General features: G+C 41.5%; 1 protein-coding gene across 26 annotated transcripts in view; it reads right to left on the bottom strand.

Moving 5' to 3' along the window:
- LOC110531733 (multiple PDZ domain protein) overlaps positions 1–21,777 on the bottom strand; it is a 62,868-nt gene that overhangs the window by 32,638 nt on the left and 8,453 nt on the right. For 15 of the 26 annotated variants that reach the window (XR_016483167.1, XM_036987557.2, XM_036987561.2 and 12 more), the window contains exons 4-18: positions 17,851–18,012; positions 17,317–17,456; positions 16,231–16,444; positions 15,570–15,698; positions 15,118–15,201; positions 14,810–14,914; positions 14,123–14,225; positions 13,721–13,809; positions 11,054–11,270; positions 8,540–8,620; positions 6,562–6,641; positions 6,085–6,231; positions 5,643–5,813; positions 2,227–2,403; positions 1,644–1,853 (exon numbers count right to left, since the gene is read on the bottom strand). Coding sequence is in view for 25 of the 26 variants with exons in the window: in XM_036987557.2 (XP_036843452.2) it covers positions 1,644–1,853; positions 2,227–2,403; positions 5,643–5,813; positions 6,085–6,231; positions 6,562–6,641; positions 8,540–8,620; positions 11,054–11,270; positions 13,721–13,809; positions 14,123–14,225; positions 14,810–14,914; positions 15,118–15,201; positions 15,570–15,698; positions 16,231–16,444; positions 17,317–17,456; positions 17,851–18,012 (2,109 nt within the window). In the remaining variant the exon portion in view is untranslated. Of the gene's footprint in view, positions 1–1,643; positions 1,854–2,226; positions 2,404–5,642; positions 5,814–6,084; positions 6,232–6,561; positions 6,642–8,539; positions 8,621–11,053; positions 11,271–13,720; positions 13,810–14,122; positions 14,226–14,809; positions 14,915–15,117; positions 15,202–15,569; positions 15,699–16,230; positions 16,445–17,316; positions 17,457–17,850; positions 18,013–21,777 lie in introns of those variants that run through there. The other 11 variants (XM_090183780.1, XM_090183783.1, XM_090183787.1 and 8 more) reach the window with 4 other exon arrangements.

Here is a 21,777-nt window from a genome sequence, read left to right as displayed (position 1 = left end):
CCAGAAACGGTGGCCCTCTGCTGGCTCCTCCTCTCTCTCTTTAACCAGCAGAGCATTGAATATAAAAGAACAGATTCCCGAGAATGACGACGGAGTGCCCTCTTCATTGTATGGCTGTGGAGACAGGGCTGTAAATGGAAAATATCCAAACACATAGGAAATTCCAATCATTGTCTACAAATTCCAAGCCAAATTTGATTGGAGTTGTTAAAATGTTTTGTTGAGGTTGTTAGTAGCGAAAGGAGTGTGAGTTTTATTGGCTTGATTTGGTCTCCATGGTTTGGTCTCTACTTTTGTAATAGTTTGGTGACAAGTTGTACTTGGTTATTTGATTTCCAAAGGACTTCAAACGAGATAATTTCTTGGAGTTTTGCCACAGATTGCTTTAAATGGGCTGTTTAATCTTGATTGTATCTAGCGCAATGCCCGGCGAGCGAGAGATATAGAGAAAAGAGAGAAAGATTGGAGAAGCTATTAGAGGCTTATACCAGTCAAACTCAATTTTGAGAAGCAATACAACAAAAATAACACCCCCCCTCCCTCAAAAAAAAAAATAACACATTCCAGGAGCTGCAGGAAAGCTCGATAACTCCAGAGGCTTCACAAAAACAACGTAATCCACTGGACATGCAACAACCTTGACATCAGAGCCAGAACTTACTGTATGTTCTCATCATAATCTAATGGCAAGCCCAATAGAGAAATATAACTCTGAAGCTGAAAGAATGCAACCAATTTTCACAGAAAGACTAGACAAGCAATCCCTCAGGTGGTGAATATGTTTGTGGGAAAACCCTTATTTTGACAGCTGCCTCAATGCATTTATGTACACGGACTCCAAGGTGGCTCAAAATGCAATAATAAAGCAATATGACACAAAAGGCAGAGATATTTGTGCTGCCCTATGCTGTTGCCAGGGAGCTTAGAGGTGAATATGTCAGCATTAGCATGTAGCCTAACTCTACTGTCTCAGCATGAAAAATTCAAGACATCTGTAAGATGAGCCCTCATTATTGGGTGGCCACACACCGGAGAGAAAACGCACACAAATGCTGAGTGCCCACACACACACACAAACGCTCATATACAGTGAGCTCCAAAAGTATTGGGACAGTGACATGTTTTGTTGTTGTGACGCTGTACTCCAGCACTTTGGATTTGAAATGATACAAAGTCTATGAGGTTAAAGTGCAGACTGTCAACTTTAATTTGAGGGTATTTTCATCCATATCAGGTGAACGGTTTAGAAACTACAGCACTTTGTGTACATGTTCCCCCCATTTTAGGGGACCAAAAGTATTGGGACTAATTCACTTGTGTGTATTAAAGTAGTCAAGAAGTGTAGTATTTGGTCCCACATTCCTGGCACGCAATAATGACTTTCGGTCCCCTAAAATGAAGGGACTATGTACAAAAAGTGATGTAATTTTAAACGGTACACATGATATGGAAAAATTAAATCTGACAGTCTGCACTTTAACCTCGTAGTCATTGCATCATTTCAAATACATAGCCAAAACAAGAACGGTCACTGTCCCAATACTTCTGGAGCTCACTGTACATATAAAACACGGACGCACGCACACACACACACACCTCACTAGTCTCTCCATAGGACAGACCTCACAATAGGGTTTCCTTACAGGTAGTGGTTTGGCCACCCCAATGTGGACCGTGCCGATGTTAGCCCCCTTCAATGCCTGGACAGCGTCCTCCAGACTGGCGTTGTCCAGGTTGGTGCTGTTGACGAACATGAGCCGGTCACCTGGCAATAGCCTGCCATCCTGTTCTGCCACTCCTTCAGACACCAGAGAGCGAATCACAATCACAGTCTTGGCAGGATCCATTGGGTCCTACGACAAGATCTGTGTCAGTGATGTCAATGGATGCACTCAACAGATAATCCATTATACCAACAAGGATGAAAATGTATCATTCACTTTTATTTGGAGGATTTGTTTATTCTGAATGTTCTGTAAATCACAAGTTATTACTTTTAACAAAAACAAGAGTAAGCAACTTAGTTTCAATCTACATGGAAAAAAACAGCGCACTGCAGTATATTTAGTCACTTATGCTATTTGTTGAACTTCATTTCCAGGTGGGCAACGGCCCTAAAGCTCACGTGACCACTTCCTCCCAAAGTAAGAAGACAGGAACGACCCACAACAAAAGCGTATCATTCCTATGATAATCATTCCCAGAATTCCAAATCAGAAATCTCACCTGGTAGTCCAAGATGCTGAATCCCAGTCCGCTCTCACCCTTCTCCAGCTCAATGTCCTGTATCTCTGTCTCCCACATGGCCAAAGGAGCTCCGAGTGTCTCATCCGTTACATTTTCCCTCGTCGCCACCCCCTCGGAACCTTCGAAAACCAGGAAACTGCCGAGGTCTCCCTGTATCTGCAGAGATAAACCCTCGATATCATCCCAGTGCACGCATTCCTCACCAACTCCGAGCCCATAGGCTGCTGGTATTCCACGAGTACCTTTTCATAAGATCTTTGGCAGCACATTAAAGGGAATCTTTGGATGCTAAGCAGAAGTGCTGTATGTTTTATTTTTTTCCCCTGAACTGAGGCATCTGATGAGCTGAGGAGAATTCAAATGCAGGTTTCCTTTGTGTCCCTGGCTACTAATTGCCTTATCTCATGTATTGTCACAGTACCGGAGATATTACTTTACATGGATTGGTGTTAATAAAGAGTCAGCGTCCTCCCTAATCCTAAATCTTAATCCGTCATCATTGCCAATCTGGAGGCCCGGCAGAGCATTGGACAGACTGTGTTAAACTAATGGATGAGGGTGGAGGAGTGAAGTAGGAGGACTTACTGATGTCGATTCCCAAAACAGCCATTCAATATCAAGGGGTGGGGGGAAAAAAAGTGTTTACTGTATGCTACTGTATGTCCAACACCTACCATTTTGTGAAGGACTTTCTGGCTTTATCTTCAGTTTTCAAATCACTTCCTAAACATTTCACTTGCTAAAATGAACAAAATATATGACTGAATTGAAATCTGTATTGACCCCAAACATGCATTTTATATTGCATTATGTTTAGGCTAGTAAGCATTGACTATGCTATGACAGTTACTGGAACACTGACAGTTTAAAAAATACAGTATGTAATAATGGTAATGTCAACAGCATCTAAAATAAAGAAAACATAAACAAAGAAAACACCTGAGTAAATGAGGGATAGAAAGTATATTTAAAGCAGGTGCTTCCACACAAGTGTGGTTCCTGATTTAACTGAGCAATTAAAACATCCCATCAGGATCAGGGTCATATATACAAATGCCCAGTTGCCCATTATTTTGGCTACCTTGGCTAGAAGAAGAGATCTCAATGACTTTGAATGAATGGTCTCAAAGCTGCATAGGGGGTTTAAAGTGTCAAATCAAATTGTATTTGTCACATGCGCCAAATACAACAGGTGTAGTAGACCTTACAGTGAAATGCTTACTTACAAGCTATTAACCAACAATGCAGTTTTAAGAAAAATAAGTGCTAAGAAAGTATTTACTCAAATAAATTGAACGTAGAAAATAAATATACAAAAAATAAGTAATTAAAGAGCAACAATAACATGACAGTAGCGAGGCTATATACAGGGGGTGCCGGTACAGAGTCAATGTGTGGGGGCAAAGGTTAGTTGAGGTAATTGAGGTAATATGTACATTGAGGTAGAGGTAAAGTGACTGTGCATAGATAATAAACCAAGAGGAGCAGCAGCGTGAAAACGCGGCTGGGGGGTGAATGCAAATAGTCCGGGTAGCCATTTGATTCCCTTTTCAGGAGTCATATGGCTTTTCAGGAGTCATATGGCTTTTCTTTTTTACCATGGGCCTCCCGGTCGCGGCCGGCTGCGACAGAGCCTGAGCTCGAACCCAGAGTCTCTGGTGGCACAGCTAACACTGCAGTGCCTTAGACCACTGCACCACCCGGGAGGCCCAGCCAAATACATTTAAACTCAGTTTTTCACCATTCCTGGCATTTAATCCTAGTAAAAAATCCCTGTCTTCGGTCAGTTAGGATCACCAATTTATTTTAAGAATGTGAAATGACAGATTAATAGTAGAGAGAAAGATTTCAGCTTTTATTTCTTTCATCACATTCCCAGTGGGTCAGAAGTTTACATACACTCAAATTAGTATTTTGGTAGCATTGCCTTTAAATTGTTTAACTTGGGTCAAACATTTCAGGTAGCCTTCCACAAGCTTCCCACAATAAGTTGGGTGAATTTTGGCCCATTCCTCCTGACAGAGCTGGTGTAACTGAGTCAGGTTTGTAGGCCTCCTTGCTAGCACACGCTTTTTCAGTTCTGCCCACACATTTTCTATGCGATTGAGGTCAGGGCTTTGTGATGGCCACTCCAATTCCTTGACTTTGTTGTCCTTAAGCCATAAGTTTGGAAGTATGCTTGGGGACATTGTCCATTTAGAAGACCCATTTGCGACCAAGCTTTAACTTCCTGATGATGTCTTGATATGTTGCTTCAATATATCCACATAATCTTCCTTCCTCGTGATGCCATCTATTTTGTGAAGTGCATCAGTCCCTTCTGCAGCAAAGCACCCCCACAAAATGATGCTGCCACCCCCGTGCTTCACAGTTGGGATTGCAGGCTTCCCCCTTTTTCCTCCAAACATAACGATGGTCATTATGGCTAAACAGTTATATTTTTGTTTTATCAGACCAGAGGACATTTCTCCAAAAAGTAAAATTTTTGTCCCCATGTGCAGTTGCAAACTATAGTTTTGTTGAGAGGTTGAAAAACAAGTTTCAAATGACTCCAACCTAAGTGTATGTAAATTTCCGACTTCAACTGTATGGGTGTCTGAGCTGTAGGTTATTTGATTATGCAAACAATCTGGAATTGTCTGCAGTTAATCTCTCGTCAACACTCAACCAGGAAAGACTGCCATGTATGTTGTTATTGTTAGTTCTGTATGAGCAGTTAAGGGGAAAGCGTGCTGCTCTGCTTGGAGCCAGCTACAGCTTTGCTAGGTCTTTCTTTGCTGCACTTTACTATATTACTGGACAGTAATCAAGATGGGACAAGACCAGAGCCTGAATAACTAGTACAGTAAAGTAAAATGACTTGACCATGATAATTGACCATTCAATGTTATACCTAGGAGTGTAGCTTCCTCAACTTGCTCAATGGTCACACCCTTTATGCACAACTCCAGTTGAGGTTTAGGTCGTAGAGAAAGTTTTGAACCATATACAATGCTTTTAGTTTTAGATGTAATTAAGACCAGTTTGCTATTAATGACCCATTCTGATACTGACCATAACTTCCTATTTAGAATGTCAGTGAGCTCACTCCCTTTGGGTGCTGTCATGTAGAGTGTGGAATCATAAGCATACATATTAATTCCAGCTTCATGTAAGACCAGTGGCAAATTATTTGTAAAAATATAAAAGAGTGAAAGGCCCAAGGCAACTGCCCTGAGGGACATCACACTGTACATATCTGATGTTAGAAAAGCTTCCATTGAAGAACACTCTCTGGGTTCTACTGGATAAATAACTCTCCAACCATGCGATGGCAAATAATGTAAATCCATAGCAGGTGAGTTTTTTCACTAACAACTTATGATCAAGAACATCAAAGCAGAGTGGGGAAGTACCTTCATTATAGGTTCAGTAGCAAATTCATCCAACCCCAGTTGGCCAGAATCCCTGTCACTCTTCAGGAGAGGGGCGGGCCTACAGCAGGCCATGTAGACACAGACAGGCAGCTCCTTCAGAATGCTCACCACTTCCTTGTGGGTCTCACCAATCAGGGATATTCCATTAACCTGAGAGGGGTGGGCACACACCTCCAATGGTCAACACTTATCTTGAGTCACTCATGCCAGGATTCAATCCGATTAAAGGTTATAGGGCATTGCTGTTTTTAAAGGCAATGTTCCCACGCTCGCAGAGATCCTATTCACGGTAAACTCTACATATATCCAAGGAATTTAGGCACTTTCCAATTTGATATCAGTGGTTGAAGAATTTGTGCACTAAGTAAGTTCCAGGCTAACGGTTGTTCATCATGTTCTCACTATTGGCGGTGTCCCTTACTTCGAGCAGTTCGTCCCCACTGAAGAGTTTCCCACAGCGTCCCACTGGCCCCTCCGGCAGGACGGAGCGGATGTAGTGGTGCCCGCTGTTGGCATCCAGACTGATTCCCAGACCACTGCTCTCACTGAACTTCTCCACTTGGGCAACCTGTCATGGGCACAACAGGTGGGCACAACTCAGTTGGCACAAAAATACTATGAAGCTTTTTCACAGTAAAAAAAAAAAAGATGCTTTTGCACATCTTATGAAATTGTCCTATAATGATCAGCATTCAATTTACCAAGTGTGGCAATATAGTATTTTTTTTTAACTAACAATATTTTTTATTTACAACACATACAATAATGTTTTTATTCTGCAACCAGTGCTTTTCCATCTATACAATTGCAATATAATGTGTAAAACAGCAAAATGTACTACTAAAAGATACATGGTTGAGACAGGCTGTTTGGGTGGATGTTACTTCTGTTAACTCACCACTACTTCCTTGCTGGGGCCGAGAGTCTCCTGCCACTTCTTCTTCAGCTCTAACTCCTCATCCTCTGTTAGCTTTGCTTCTTAAAAACATCAACATACCATACAATGAGTGTAAAAAACATTAAGAACACTAGCTCTTTCCAGTACAGACTGACCAGGTGAATTCAGGTGAAACCTTTGATCCCTTATTGATGTCACCTGTTAAATCCACTTCAATCAGTGTAGATGAAGGGAAGGAGAGCGGTTAAATTAGTATTTTTAAGCATTGATACAATTCAGATGTACCCTACCGTTCAAAGTTTTGGGGTCACTTAGAAATGTCCTTGTATTTGAAAGTGGGAGGCCCCGTTGCACAACTGAGCAAGAGGACAAGTACATTAGTGTGTCTAGTTTGAGAAACAGATGACTCCAATGTCCTCAACTGGCAGCTTCATTAAATAGTACCTGCAATACACCAGTCTCAACGTCAACAGTGAAGAGGTGACTCCGGGATGCTGGCCTTTAAGGCAGAGTTGCAAAGAATAAGCCATATCTCAGACTGGTCAATAAAAATAAAAGATTAAGATGGGCAAAAGAACACAGACACTGGACAGAGGAACTCTGCCTAGAAGGCCAGCATCCCGGAGTCATCTCTTCAATGTTGACTTTGAGACTGGTGTTTTGCGGGTACTATTTAATGAAGCTGCCAGTTGAGAAATTGTACTTGTCCACTTGCTCAGTTGTGCACCGGGGCCTCCCACTCCTCTTTCTATTCTGGTTAAAGCCAGTTTGCGCTGTACTGTGAAGGGAGTAGTACACAGCGTTGTACGAGATCTTCAATTTCTTGGAAATTTCTCGCATGAAATAGCCTTAATTTCTCAGAACAATAGACTGACGAGTTTCAGAAGAAAGGTCTTTGTTTCTGGCCATTTTGAGCCTGTAATCGAACCCACAAATGCTGATGCTACAAATACTCAACTAGTCTAAAGAAGGCCAGTTGTATTGCTTCTTTAATCAGACAACAGTTTTCAGCTGTGCTAACACATTTGCAAAAGGGTTTTCTAATGATCAATTAGCCTTTTAAAATGCTAAACTTGGATTAGCTAACACAACGTGCCATACCAACACAGGAGTGATGGTTTCTGATAATGTAGATATTCCATTCAAAATAAAGCAGCCATTTCCAGTTACAATAGTCAATTCCAACATTAACAATGTCTACACTGTATTTCTGATCAATTTGATGTTATTTTAATGGAGAAAAAAAGTGATTATCTTTCAAAAACAAGGACAATTCTAAGTGACCCCAAACTTTTGTACAGTAGTGTATGTGTTCCTTTCAGAGGGTGAATGGGCAAGATAAAAGATTTCCAGCCAACTTGACACAACTGTGGGAAGCATTGGAGTCAAGGTGTCAAAAGCTTTCCCTGTGGAATTGATGCTATTCTGAGGGCAAAAGGGAGTGCAACTTAATATTAGGAAGGTGTTCCTAATGTTTTGTACACTCAGTGTAGACTTAAATAGAATGACGTATAAAGTACATTCAACCAACTACTATGTCCCATCTGATTGATTCAGACTCAATGAGTCACAGCGGTAGGCTACAGTTGGACAACTCCAAACGCACTACTTGAAAGAGTTTAGGCCTTACTTTAAGAACCACTTCTATATATATATATATATATATATATATATATATATATATATATATATATATGTAACACTTCATTTGGATAGTCCATCTGTAGATGCTCAACAAACTATCAACAGGCGATCAAACCCGCGTCAACAACATTTTTGCTGAATTACAACAGGGGAAACATCTATAGACATGCATTAATAGTTTGTTGAGCATCTACAGATGCATTGGTTCAATTCTTTTGAAATGCACAGTAGCCTAAAACCAGTCCTCACAACAATAGCATACTTTAAACAGATTCCAATCCATTAGCTATACTTAGTAAAGGACCCCAGATAACAGGGGAGTGGATTCACTTACCGTCTCTGGTCTTCTCAGTTAACTGATCCTTCACGTTGGTGACATCAGATTCCTCACTCAATGCCTGGCACTGTTTCTTACCTGCACCGGGGTACACAATATATACACATCAATACACACATACACACTTGCAGAGCTCTTGGTTAAGTCATCTTGCTCCCAGCCCAAACATGGTGGTTATGATGGCATGGGTTGTGCATCGTGTCTTGTATGGTAAAGACACAAACACATCAGAGGTCTGCTTTAGTTAGTCCTGGTTCCAGCTCCGAACATGCTGGCTATGTCGTCACGGGTTGTGCTTTTATGGGTAGTGTGTGTGAGTGTGCGCAAGAGTGTGTGTGTGTGAGCATGCACATGTGCGTTTGTACTTTTAGATTTATGTGTATTTTTGTGTTATTTCACTACACCCGCAATAACATCTGCTAAATATGTGTATGCGACCAATAAAATGTGACTTGATTTTGCCATGCATTTTCCTATGCGTATGTTTACTGGGGTTCGTATGAGGCAGGCCCAATTACAGGTTAAAGGAGTTCAGGGTTTCCTAAAGCAGGGCGGAGCGCGCAGGGCGGAGCGCGCAGCCTTCTAAATCTGGAGCTGTGGTTGTGGTGAGAAGATGCAAGTAGAGAGAAGCTTCACCATCCTTACGTAGATAGAGGCAATTAAAGTTAGGGCAATGTTGTGGTTATGTGTACTGTCCTCAAGTAGGCATAGCCCTGCAGCGTCACCAGGGATGTGATCACGGGCTGTACGTTTCAAGCTTCTCAGAATAGCAGTACTGATCTAAAATCAGTTCCTCTGTCCAGAGTCTGTGTTCTTTTGCCAATCTTAATCTTTTATTTTTATTGGCCTGTCTGAGATATGGCTTTTACTTTGCAACTCTGCCTAGAAGGCCAGCATTCTGGAGTCGCCTCTTCACAGTTGACGTTGAGACTGGTGTTTTGCAGGTACTATTTAATGAAGCTGCCAGTTGAGGACTTGTGAGGTGTCTGTTTCTCAAACTAGACACTAATGTACTTGTCCTCTTGCTCAGTTGTACACCGGGGCCTCCCACTCCTTTCTATTCTGGTTAAAGCCCGTTTGCACTGTTCTGTGAAGGGAGTAGTACACAGCGTTGTGTTGTACGAGATCTTCAATTTCTTGGCAATTTCTTGCATAAAATCGCCTTCATTTATCAGAACAATAACAGACTGACGAGTTTCAGAAGAAATGTCTTTGTTTCTGGCCATTTTGAGCCTGTAATCGAACTCACAAATGCTGATGCTCCAGATACTTAACTAGTCTAAAGAAGGGCCGTTTTATTGCTTCTATAATCAGAACAACAGTTTTCAGCTGTGATAACATAATTGCAAAAGGGTTTTCTAATGATCAGTTAGCCTTTTAAAGTGATAAACTTGGATTAGCTAGTACAACGTGCCATTGGAACACAGGAGTGATGGTTGCTGATAATGGGCCTCTGTACGCCTATGTAGATGATCCATAAAAAATCTGCTGTTTCCAGCTACAATAGTAATTTACAACATTAACAATGTCTACATTGTTTTTCTGATCAATTTGATGTTATTTTAAAAAACAAGGACATTTCTAAGTGAGCCAAAACTTTTGAACGGTAGTGTATATATGCACTGTGTTTTGCCTCTGCCCGGGCAACGAAGGAGTGGCTTCGTAAGAAGCATTTCAAGGTCCTGGAGTGGCCTAGCCAGTCTCCAGATCTCAACCCCATAGAAAATCTTTGTAGGGAGTTGAAAGTCCGTGTTGCCCAGCAACAGCCCCAAAACATCACTGCTCTAGAGGAGATCTGCATGGAGGAATGGGCCAAAATACCAGCAACAGTGTGTGAAACCCTTGTGAAGACTTACAGAAAACGTTTGACCTCTGTTATATACCCTTTGTGAGCAATGACAAAGTATTTTGTTATTGACCCAATAATTATTTTCCACCATAATTTGCAAAAAAAATCATTAAAAATCCTACAATGTGATTTTCTGGATTTATTTTCTCATTTGGTCCGTCATAGTTGAAAATAATTATGATGAGAATTACAGGCCTCTCTCATCTTTTTAAGTGGGAGAACTTGCACAATTGGTGCCTGACTAAATACTTTTTTGCCCCACTGTATATGTGACTCTCAATCAAATATGCAGTTGTCATGGTCATGTTCATAAGGGCACGCCATTGAAAACATGTTAAAACGCTTTGCAGCGGAAAACCCAATAGAGTGTGTTTTTTAATTGGACAAATCCAGGTAGTCCCTCCCTGTCAGTTTTCTTCCATTTCCTGCCAAATTTTTTTATTTTACCTTTATTTAACTAGGCAAGTCAGTTAAGAACAAATTCTTATTTTCAACGACGGCCTAGGAACAGTCTGTTCAGGGGCAGAACGACAGATTTGTACCTTGTCAGCTCGGGGGGGAGCAAGAGGACAGCTCTGGGATTTGAACTTCCAACCTTCAGGTTACTAGTCCAACGCTCTAACCACTAGGCTACCCAGCCGCCCCTAATGAACTACAGGTACCTTGAGTGGTGGCGTCCACAACATCCGTCCTCTCCAGTGTCGTGTCTCTGCCCCCTGGGGTTGGTGAGACTACGAGCACACTGGGCACCACAGCGGGTGGGATATCCTCTGGACGGAAGCCTCGCCTGATCAGCTTCAGGTGAACTGTCTGGCTCGTGTGTCTCAGCACCTCCACGGCCTGCTGGTTGGTGTAGCCCTGGATGTTATTACCGTCCACCTGGATACATCATGGACTTGAATAGAGTGCTTAGAGTGCTCTTTGCATCTTTGTCATGTTGGCTTCTGTGACAGCATGGAAAGCGTCAATGAGATCTTTCTCCATACTTAAACAGCCTTTGTGGCACGTGAGTCGTCTATCCAAATCTATGGGATACATTCTCAGGACAACACACAAATAGGAAAGCAAGCTCACAAGCACACCCATACCAGGCACACCCATACACACAGAAATAGTACCACCCAATAGACAAACCTACATCACAACAAGAAAATAAATCATGATGGAAGATTTGCTCATGCTTCAAATCCATTAATTTATTCAGGATGTAACACAGAAAGGGTTTTGCATTAATAGTAAATGCTCAATTTAGGGTCATGACTAGAGTTGTGACGGTCATGACATTATGTCAGCCGGTGATTGTCAAGAAAATAACTGCCGGTCTCACGGTAATTGACTGTTAATGAATTTTGATTTATTTTTTTTGCATTTCCTGTCTACAAGCCACTCATTCTTACCTTTGGAACATCTACATTTTTAAAAAGTATAATAAATCAATGTAATATAGCCTATACCATCCCAATAAATGATATAAAGAAGAACAGAATAGTATACTCGGAGTTGTCCTTATGTTAGGACCTGATCTGGCTATGCCATATGGCTGTGGGCTACACTAGTTCATTTAACAGACAAGATTTGCTTAGAATTCCGTGGCATTAATTTATAGTATGAAGAATACAATTGAACATAGCTGAATAAAATAAAATAAATTCTCCAAAAGATTTGAGGGAGTGCGCACATGTGGCTATTCTGTCTTGAGAAGTTAACAAAGAAACAGGTCTTGCTATATAATTAATTTATAGTTATTTATGCTTTAGTTGTGATCAAAACATATAGCCCAACGTTTGTATTTTTTACACATTCTAAGGCTGCATTATGCGACTAATGATGATTTGAAAAAAGTTGCATGTAAAAGCATGAACTCTGCTTGGTTTCTTGCGCAGGCAGCACACATTTCATCAGTCTCTCATTCACAATTTGACAAGCAATTTCCGGGCGGCATCCCCTTTGTAATGCCCCCTAAAAAAAAATCCAGTGGCCGTTGTGCCCCTGGGTTGAATATAATAATTACCTTTTCCCGCATACGTGCTCCGAAGCACCTCTAACTCACATGGCTGTCTAGGATAGCTAAATTCTTAATAGCCAATGCAGTCACGTGATCGGGTCTTTCACACAGGCTACAACTGAAGACCGACCAAATCCAGGATGCAACTACCTCACGAAGCTGGTTGAGAGAATGCCAAGAGTGTGCAAAGTTGTCATCAAGGCAAAGGGTGGCTACCTTGAAGAATTTTAAATATAAAATATATATTGATTTGTTTTACACTTTTTTGGTTACTACATGATTCCATATGTGTTATTTCATAGTGTTGATGTCTTCACTATTATTCTACAATGTAGACATTTTTTTAAATAAAGAAAAACCCTGGAATGAGTAGGTGTGCCCAATCTTTTGACTGGTACTGTATGTGTGAAATTTGTTTTGATTTAGAATGGACCGTTTTCATGCACCTGTCTCGAAAATAGCGAATGGAGGACGCTTTTCCCGTGGTTCATTTTCAATGCCAGCCAGGTAGGCTATACTCCTGTTATAAAGAGAAGCAATGTGCTTAATATTAGAAAAGTTGAAAAAGAAATACAGTAGGCCCAGCCTATAGAAAGCTGATAATACTATTCATTAAAATAATACTATTTTTAATAGAGGCCATCACTCTGTTCTCTCACTCAATTGCATAGCCTATAGAAATGTTGCGCAACATGAGCTAATGGGCTCTCATTAAGTATTTGATTCGATTTTTGATTACATTTGCATTGATGTCAGAGTGATTAGAGGGACAATAGAGTGTTGAGTACCAGGCAGTTAACAAGTTTGGTAGACTACTAATGACCATCAGCAGCATCAGAGCTTGGAGAAGCCTAATTACCGTGACTAAATGGTCACATGGAATTTGACTGCCGCCATGACCGCCGGTGTGGCGGTAATACGGTCACCGTAACGGCCTTGGAACAGTGTGTATAAATCTCAGCTGAAGATAAATTATTCAAATATGGGAGATTATTCTCTCCCCACATTATCTATAGATAAAGCTCCATATTATTCAAAATGAGAGACAAATATCCTTGCACACTTTATTTTATACTTTGGCATGGAATTTAAATTGACATAACAGCCGATAAAAAAATCTGAAGGGTGTGGCTTGATGTGGTCTAGCGCTTAGGGCCACTAGTGTTGGCATAGGTTCAAATCTGGCTGACTTCACAATCTCTATCCATCTCTCCCCACTGTCATCCTCCATCACTCTATCTGTTCACGTCAGAGTGAAAATATATTTTTAAAATTTACAATAAAAAAACAAAATAAAAAGTTGAGGATGGTCTAAGACACTTACAGCTATGATCTGGTCCCCAACATGGATCCGGCCGTCTTGCTCTACCGCACTGTCCTTAGTTATACTTTTCACGAAAATACCAGAGGGCTCTGAAAATGGCAAAATAGACACAATGACCATGTGTGGATAAAGTTCTTAAAACAAGCAGTATCCTTTATACAGTACAAGAGACGCCCTTTAACTGTATCTGCAGTTTGAGTGTTCTAGAGAAGTCAGAAACACTCACAATTTCCCTAGAAGAGGCAGTGTCACTACATAGCTCTTTGCTCCAGACATTCTATCGGACTCTTTAAAGTAAATTCCTTCCCAAGTGGTTTCATTCCATCCAAAGCAGAGTGAATAAGTTAGAAAATAAATAAAACCAAACTATTTCCAGTAGTAAACAATGCTACCAAGTCTTACCAGAATTTTTGTCCCCCACATAGCCGGCGATGGTGATTCCCAGACCCTGGGCGTTCTTGGTCAGCCCAACGTCGAACGCTTCGGCCTCCTCTTCCTCGTATCCCTGTGAAGAGACAGAGGAAGAGTGAGTCAGCTTCTACATTCTACAAAATGGCAGACAGAGAGCACAGTGGAGGGGGCGAGTCGCGGGTGCCGAATTCCCCCAATTCCACGTGCTGTTACCAATTTACCAAGAAGCATTCCTCACCTATGCATCAACTCTGTCAGCCAGATGAGTTATGTTATTTATTTGATGAATGTCAACTAAAAATTCATTAAGCAATGGGGTACTGAGACTGTGTACAGAGAAGAATATACAATCTAGTTTGGGAGTGTGAGTCATGGAATGTTGATAAGGTTCATGGTTAATACTGCTTGATAATGGACAGCGAATTCCAGTTGTTAGCCTTTTGGAACATTGTGACCTCTGAGGCTGAGTCACAGATGATGTTACGTGTCACAAATTATTCTCATTGGATACCCATCTCTGAGGGGAAGAGAGCTGGAACAAAAGAGAGACAGAACCACGTGCCCTTTATCCTAGTCATTAGTAAATATAAAATTTTAAGGAAACAAACCTAATAAAACCACCTCATCTTCCCCCTTCCCCCCCCCTACCCATCCACCCACACGATTGTCTTGTCGTACCTGTTGCTCTGTGACCGTGGGCAACACCATTGGGACGATGGCGGTTTCCTCTGGAGGGCCTCTGGTGATGACCAACTTCACTCGGTTACCACACTGCCTCAGGACCTGGACCAATCACAAAACAACTGAGACCAGCATTACACACTAAATACTGTACTTGTCACTTAGGGCTATACTTTATAGAACCATAGAAAAAGCAGGACAATGGGGATACAATTGAGAAGTTTTTGTCAAGTCTCAATGTTGTATGTCTAAAAGTCTCAGACAAGTCTCATTATCAGTAGTCAATTCAATACAAAACTCAGTACCTGAGCCACCTGCTCACTTCCCATGCCATATAGGTCAGTGTCCCCAATCTTGAGGATGTGGTCCCCACTGCGCAGATGCCCATCCTAAGTACAAGGTAGGAAAGTTGGTTATTACTATTAGGTATGGCTTACAAAAACCAAGCTTCCCCACTGGGCACAGATGCCAGTTCAACATTTATTTTTTATAAAAATTTGGTTGAGATGTCAACTAACGTGAATTCAACCAAACATGTCACCCTGACATTGGATTTAGGGAAATCCTTATGTTGAGGACTTTTTGCAAATCCAATCAGTTTTCCACGTTAATTCAACATCATCACATGGATTTGTTGTTGTTGTTGTTGAAATAACGTGTAAAAAAAACATTGATTCAAACCATTTTTGCCCAGTTGGTTCCTGCTTGCAAAACTTCTAAATACCAATGTGTGGTGCACCCATGACATTGAAGTCACCTGATCAGCGATGCCTCCAGGCAGGATGGTTTTGACAATGACACCGGTGGTCTTTCCTCCCACAATGCCAAAGCCCAGGCCCGTCCCGTCGTTGACCAGCTCCATGGTCTCCACATGATTCCAGTGGGCCTAAGGAGGGACACAGAGAGCACAGCGTCAGATACGCATCTCAAAACATTCACTACAGGACGGTTACTATATATAGGGTGTAGCCCTCAGGGTAAAAGAGAGGTATGCCGTCCAAGGAGAACAACTAGGACTAATGAAGAGGAAATGAAGAAACATCATTCCAGGAACCACCTGGGAGGATGTCAAGAAAACTACACAGAACAGGGTGATAGAGATACATCGTTGAGGCTCTTTGTGCCACAAGGAGCGAGAAGGAATATGTTAAGTGCTCAAAGAAGGAATTTGAATATTGCTGTGTGTGTGCCCCAGTGAATTAACGTTATACAACCGTCTGTGTATAAGGGGTGCTTTTGTGTCTGTGTTCCTCATCACGCTAGAGAGGTCAGGCATTATGCTAGCTCCCCCAGGAATGTGAGACACTATAGTCTGTGTGTGTGTGTGTGTGTATACAGAATGTGAGTGTGCATGTGTGTGCTAATGTGTTTATATACGTGTATGCTTCCACAAGCTTCTGTGTGTGCACTCCCCTCACCGCACTGGAGTGGGCAGACAGGGTGCTGGCAGCGGAGGGGGTACGGGACACCACGGGGCTGGCCAGCTGAGGAATGGGTCCTCTGGCTATAGTGAGCTGCACGCACTCAGATGCTCTCTGCAGGATGCCTATGGCCTGCTGGTGGGTCACTGTCTGGTCCAGGGGTTGACCGTTGATGGCCAAGATCTGGTCTGACTCCTTCAGCTTCCCATCGCTGTGGGAACAGGAGGATTCTCATGATAAAAAATATTCCAACAAGACATCAACTAAAGGGATAGTTCACCAAAATTACAGTATGGCATCCTGGTTGCTAAAATTCTAATAGTTCACTTAATTTCAGTTTATGTGACAAAACAAGCAAGTATAGTGTAGAGAATTATTGTAGCATCTAAACTGCTGTGAAATATATTTTCCATAATCACAAATATTGAAGCATAGATATAGCACAGATAGAACAGATCTACTGCTTCTTAAACTTTCTTTCAATGAGAATGAGAGATCTATAACACACATTTCTAAGTGAATTAGGTCAGGTCGCCCAAAAAGTTACATATTGCAGCTGTAAGTGGTAACGTTTTAGTAGTTTTGTCCAATATGTAATTTTGGGTGAACTATCCCTTTAAAGACTTATATTGTTAAGTTTTCATTGATGACTCGAGGTCAAACATAGTTCATTAGGATGCGGCTTCAGTGCAACTAAATTCATTATTGAATAGTTGATTATCTATGGGCTGTAAGGCTTAGAACTGAGGATAATCTCACTGTTGAAAAGATGCAGGTCGAAAAAGACAGTAGTCTTGGGGAGATGCAGGGTGGGCAGGTTTTTGTTCCAGACCAGTACTAACACATCAGATAATCAACTGTTGATTCAGCTGGAATGTGCAAAAACTGGGTTTCTGGTTTTAATGACTTCATTACAACCAGATTTGCCCAGCACAGGGCGGGCATGCATTTTGTTCCAGCCCATCACTAACACATTAGATAATCAACGGTTGACCCAGTAGGCAAAACTGGCTTTCTGGTTATAATGATGTCATTTCAACCAGATTTATCTGCTGGGGATGACCCTTGTTAACTTTCCCATACCAGTGGGCCACGCTCCCGGGCTGGATCTCCTGGACGAAGATGCCCAGCTCCCCGCGGTTCTCGCTCCTCAGGCCAACCACGCTGAAGCCCAGACCCCCAGACAGTGGCTTCACCAGCTCCATGCGCGTCACGTAGCGCCCCTAGAGACACACGCACGCACACACACACACACACACACAAATGTACCCATACACATCACACACTCTCCACGTTAGCCCTCCTTCTTACCCCCCCCCTCAAGAGTGTACACTGAACACAGTGTAGTGTAGTGCGCACTTGTCTTTGAATATTTAGCTAGATTGACCGGGAGTGTAACCAGACTTACTTGTGATTATCAAGATACATTTCTGGAGATTTTTTTACAGTCTAGGGATGTAGGGAAATAGTACCACCAACAACATATGAAACAAAAACAATCAACTATATAATGAAATATGTACCTCTTAATATGTGAATCTATAAGAAAGTTACTTGTTGTGATGAAATAACTCAAAATGTATGAAATGCTTGCGTTTTATCCGAACATGTCTTTACCTGAGCCATGGAGCGAATGATGTGCTCAAAATCCTCAGGCGATTGCTTCCCATTGACCTGTGTACTAGTGGAGGCTTCTGGGTAGGCAAGATGGCCACCATTGGCCTGGGCTGATGTGTAGCATTCACTCAGGTCATCGCTAAGTGTTGATGTGACACCACCCTGAAACCATCAATGGAAATACAGTCAAGTGTTGCATTCAAGAATTCTAGGTTTCGCAACATATTGATATATTGTGTACTGTGTAAACTCAGTATTGTTTATAAGAAAGAGCAGCTGCTAAAAGCTGTTGGCTGTTATAGTTTGAAGTGCTGTTTACTGAATTTGTTGCAGTTGTTCGATTGAAGTTAGAGAGACATGATCACAAACACTATAACCAATTATTTGAAATCAAATGTATTCAATGTTGTGATGATAGGAATTATACATCTAGCAAGAAACAGACTTAATCCACAAAATTACAGCTTTATTTTTGAATATATCAACACAAACCATGTTTACTTGTCACATTGTTACGCACATGCATTGAGTGAGTATCACTAATATCCCAAATAAGGCCACACAAGCCGATCCAATCAAGTTCTAACCAAAAACCTGCCATCACTGCTGTTAAAATAAACAAAGGCTAATTTTGTGAATTCCCTAAATCAAACTAAGTCTAGGAGCGGGGGAGGCAGGCCAGCTCGTTACCCAACCGTGATTAGCTGGATCTATAGCAGTCTAATCCTTCAGAGATAATAGCCTTTCAGCTGATCCAACAATGACTCTGCCACCAATGTAATATTTCCATCATAGCCATCTGGATGCCTTGATATGCTAGTCAATAACTGGGCTGCAACCACTGTGGTTTTGTGACTAATGGATTACATGAATTAGACAATGTGTAAAACTATGTTTTTGAATCTCATTTGCTTATTGGCTCTAATGTTTGTTTATGATTCGTTTGAATGTGATCCAAAAGGACTAGCGCATTGCTTCATGAGCACTTTGTTTGAAATATAGCATCCTCGGCTTCGGTTGCCCTTTTGAAATTGTGCTTGTGTGCTTAGCATATTGAAGAAGCATTTTTGACACTAGCTGACATATCATCCAGCCAGTAGCCTTTGGTGAGGTTTTAGCCTTTGTAAAGAGAAAAACCCTGCAGGCTCGGCTAACTTAGCGTAGCGCTCAAGTTGCTGTCCCATACACAAGCTTTGTTAGCCAGCCGGGCTAAGAGGATTAAAGTTCCAGTTTGGTTCTTGCACATTTAAGAAATTGTTTCTGCCCCACTTCACACGGCGGCAGCCTCTCTCTTCTGCGAGCAGGCCCCGTCGCCATAGCGACACTGACAGTGCTAGGCGCTACTGGCAGGAGTAGACAGACAGACTATGTGTGGGTCTAGGCATTGACTGACAACAAAAACACCAACTACAGCTTTCCTACAAATTGGTTTCGCCTAAGGAAGCCAGAAAGTCTATTTGTATTGCAAAATCTCAGCTTAATCTCTGTTCCTCTAAATTGAATTGACATTATTTAATGTCTTCTTTGATTCACTTTATCTATAAACATAGACTCCATTACTCATGTATTTTAGCTTGAAAACATTAGGTTGGAAGAGCAATAGTTTAGCATGACACACACACAGTTACCCATGCTATACGGTGTGGACTGGATTGCTACATTGTGCTAAGGAATGTGACACTGCTGAAATAAGCTATAAAGCACTGGCGCACAAAAAAATGCCTGCAAGGATTTTATAATCTGAATTCCTTCAGGGTTGAAAAAAAAAAAAGATGTAGCAGCCCCCCCTGCCTCCCACTGCATAGCTCACATATTTTCTGTCTCAAGCACTCACCCTGGCCCCTTCCCACAGTGACCTAACCAGAGCTCTTTCTTGGGCAAAAAACAAATCTACATTTCTCATGGGCCCTGGATAAGCCGAGGAGGCCTTTTGGCTTTTCCTGGTATTGTCTGCTTATGGAACCTTATTAAAAGTGCCCAGATGAGCTCGGACTGCAATATGAGCACAGTAATACATGATTGGAGAAGAAAACAAGCTAAATCTGTCTGGAGCCCTAATAATTCAATTGGATTCAATGCAGACCAAATCAAGATTGAAATAGGTAGCAGTCATTTCTTTCATTCTAACTACCAGACATAATAATACCGTCGTAGCAAAGACCATGCATGGTCAATCCTGAGTCTGAAGCTATGCCATTAACACATTTATCTACAATGTGGACAAAAACTTAAAGACAAGTTAGGGAGTTGGAACCAGAGATGGGTTGAGGTTAAGTCTATGTTTACTTTATTGGGTCATGTTTATGACCCCCTGTAAAGGTTAGAGTGATGCCAATCCTAACCCTCATTCTGAAAGGGATAGTTTACTCAAAGTACAAAAACAACCAAAGCATGGATTGCTGTCATACCTTGTCCATAGACTGCTTAGAGGTTAATGGCAGACTCAGTAAGTGCCAGTTTTGTCCTTTTGTTTAAATGTTACATTTTGTTTTGTCGGGTCAACAAACCAAAACGAGGCAAGACATCATAACATGCTCTAGATTCTAGGCTATCTGAGAGTTCATAAGCATCTGCAGGGCCCTATGATCCATATCAACCAGTAGCCCTATTTTAGTTACAAAAAGTATGTAGGCTGCTGTATAATAAAACAACAATTTACAAGTCAGCTATGAACGTAACAGCAGTAAAACTACATTCTAATTTACATAGCTAGACAATATACTGCGGTGCAAGAACAGTGCCGTTATCTGCTTGATCGCATTCTTGCAGTGCAAAAACATTCCTGGAAAAGTCGACCCTTAGCAACTAGCTAGCCTATGTTGAATTGTAAAATACATTTGCCATCAAAAGGTTGCAATAGTAAACAAAACATCCAAGAGGAAAACAATTAGCCAGCTAACAACTCCAGCAAAGTTTGCCTTGTGTTTTAGCTTATTGTCCTGCTGAAAGGTGAATTCATCTCCCAGCGTTTGATGGAAAGCAGGCTGAACCGAAAAAGTAAATTGCTGTGCCTGATTTTTTGCTACACTTTTCACTCTGTCAATTAGATTAGTATTGTGGGATAACTACAATGTAGTTGATCCATCCTCAGTTTTCTCCTATTACAGCCATTACACTCTGTAGCTATTTTACAGTCACCATTGGCCTCATGGTGAAATCTCTGAGCAGTTTCCTTCCTCTCCGGCAGAGTTAGGAACGACGCCTGTATCTTTGTAGTGACTGGGTGTATTGATACACCATCCAAAGTGTAATTAACAACTTCACCAAGCTCAAAAGGGATATTCAATGTCTGCTTTTATTTTACCCATCTACCAATAGGGGCCCTTCTTTGTGAGGCATTGGAAAACCTCCCTGGACTTTGTGGTTGAATCTGTTCTTGAAATTCACTACTCAACTGAGGGACATTACAGATAATTGTATGTGTGAGGTACAGAGATGAGGTAGTCATTCAAAAAGTATGTTAAACACAATTAATGCACACAGAGTGAGTCCATGCAACTTATTATGTGAATTGTTAAGCACATGTTTACTCCTGAACATATTTAGGCTTCAACTGTGACATTATGGGGTATTGTGTGTAGGCCAGCGACAAAAAATCTCAAATTAAACTATACTGAACAAAAACAAACGCAATAAGCAATAGTTTTAATGATATTACTGAGTTACAGTTATTTTAAGGAAATCAGTCAATTGAAATATATATATTAGCACCTAATCTATGGATTTCACATGGATGGGCCTGGGATGGCATAGGCCCACCCACTGGGGAGCCAGGCCAAACAAAATTTGTTTTACCCCACAAAAGGGCTATATTACAGACAGAAATACTCCTCAGTTTCATCAGCTGTCCAGGTGACTGCTCTCAGACGATCCCGCAGGTGAAGAAGTTGGATGTGGAGATCCTGGGCTGGCGTGGTTACATGTGGT

The sequence above is a fragment of the Oncorhynchus mykiss genome, chromosome 9 (genome assembly GCF_057628025.1).
Source record: "Oncorhynchus mykiss isolate SJ-2025 chromosome 9, ASM5762802v1, whole genome shotgun sequence".
NCBI lineage: Eukaryota > Metazoa > Chordata > Actinopteri > Salmoniformes > Salmonidae > Oncorhynchus > Oncorhynchus mykiss.
The sequence above is the reverse complement of the archived record's forward strand: the minus strand, read 5'-3'. Positions and strand labels throughout refer to the sequence as shown.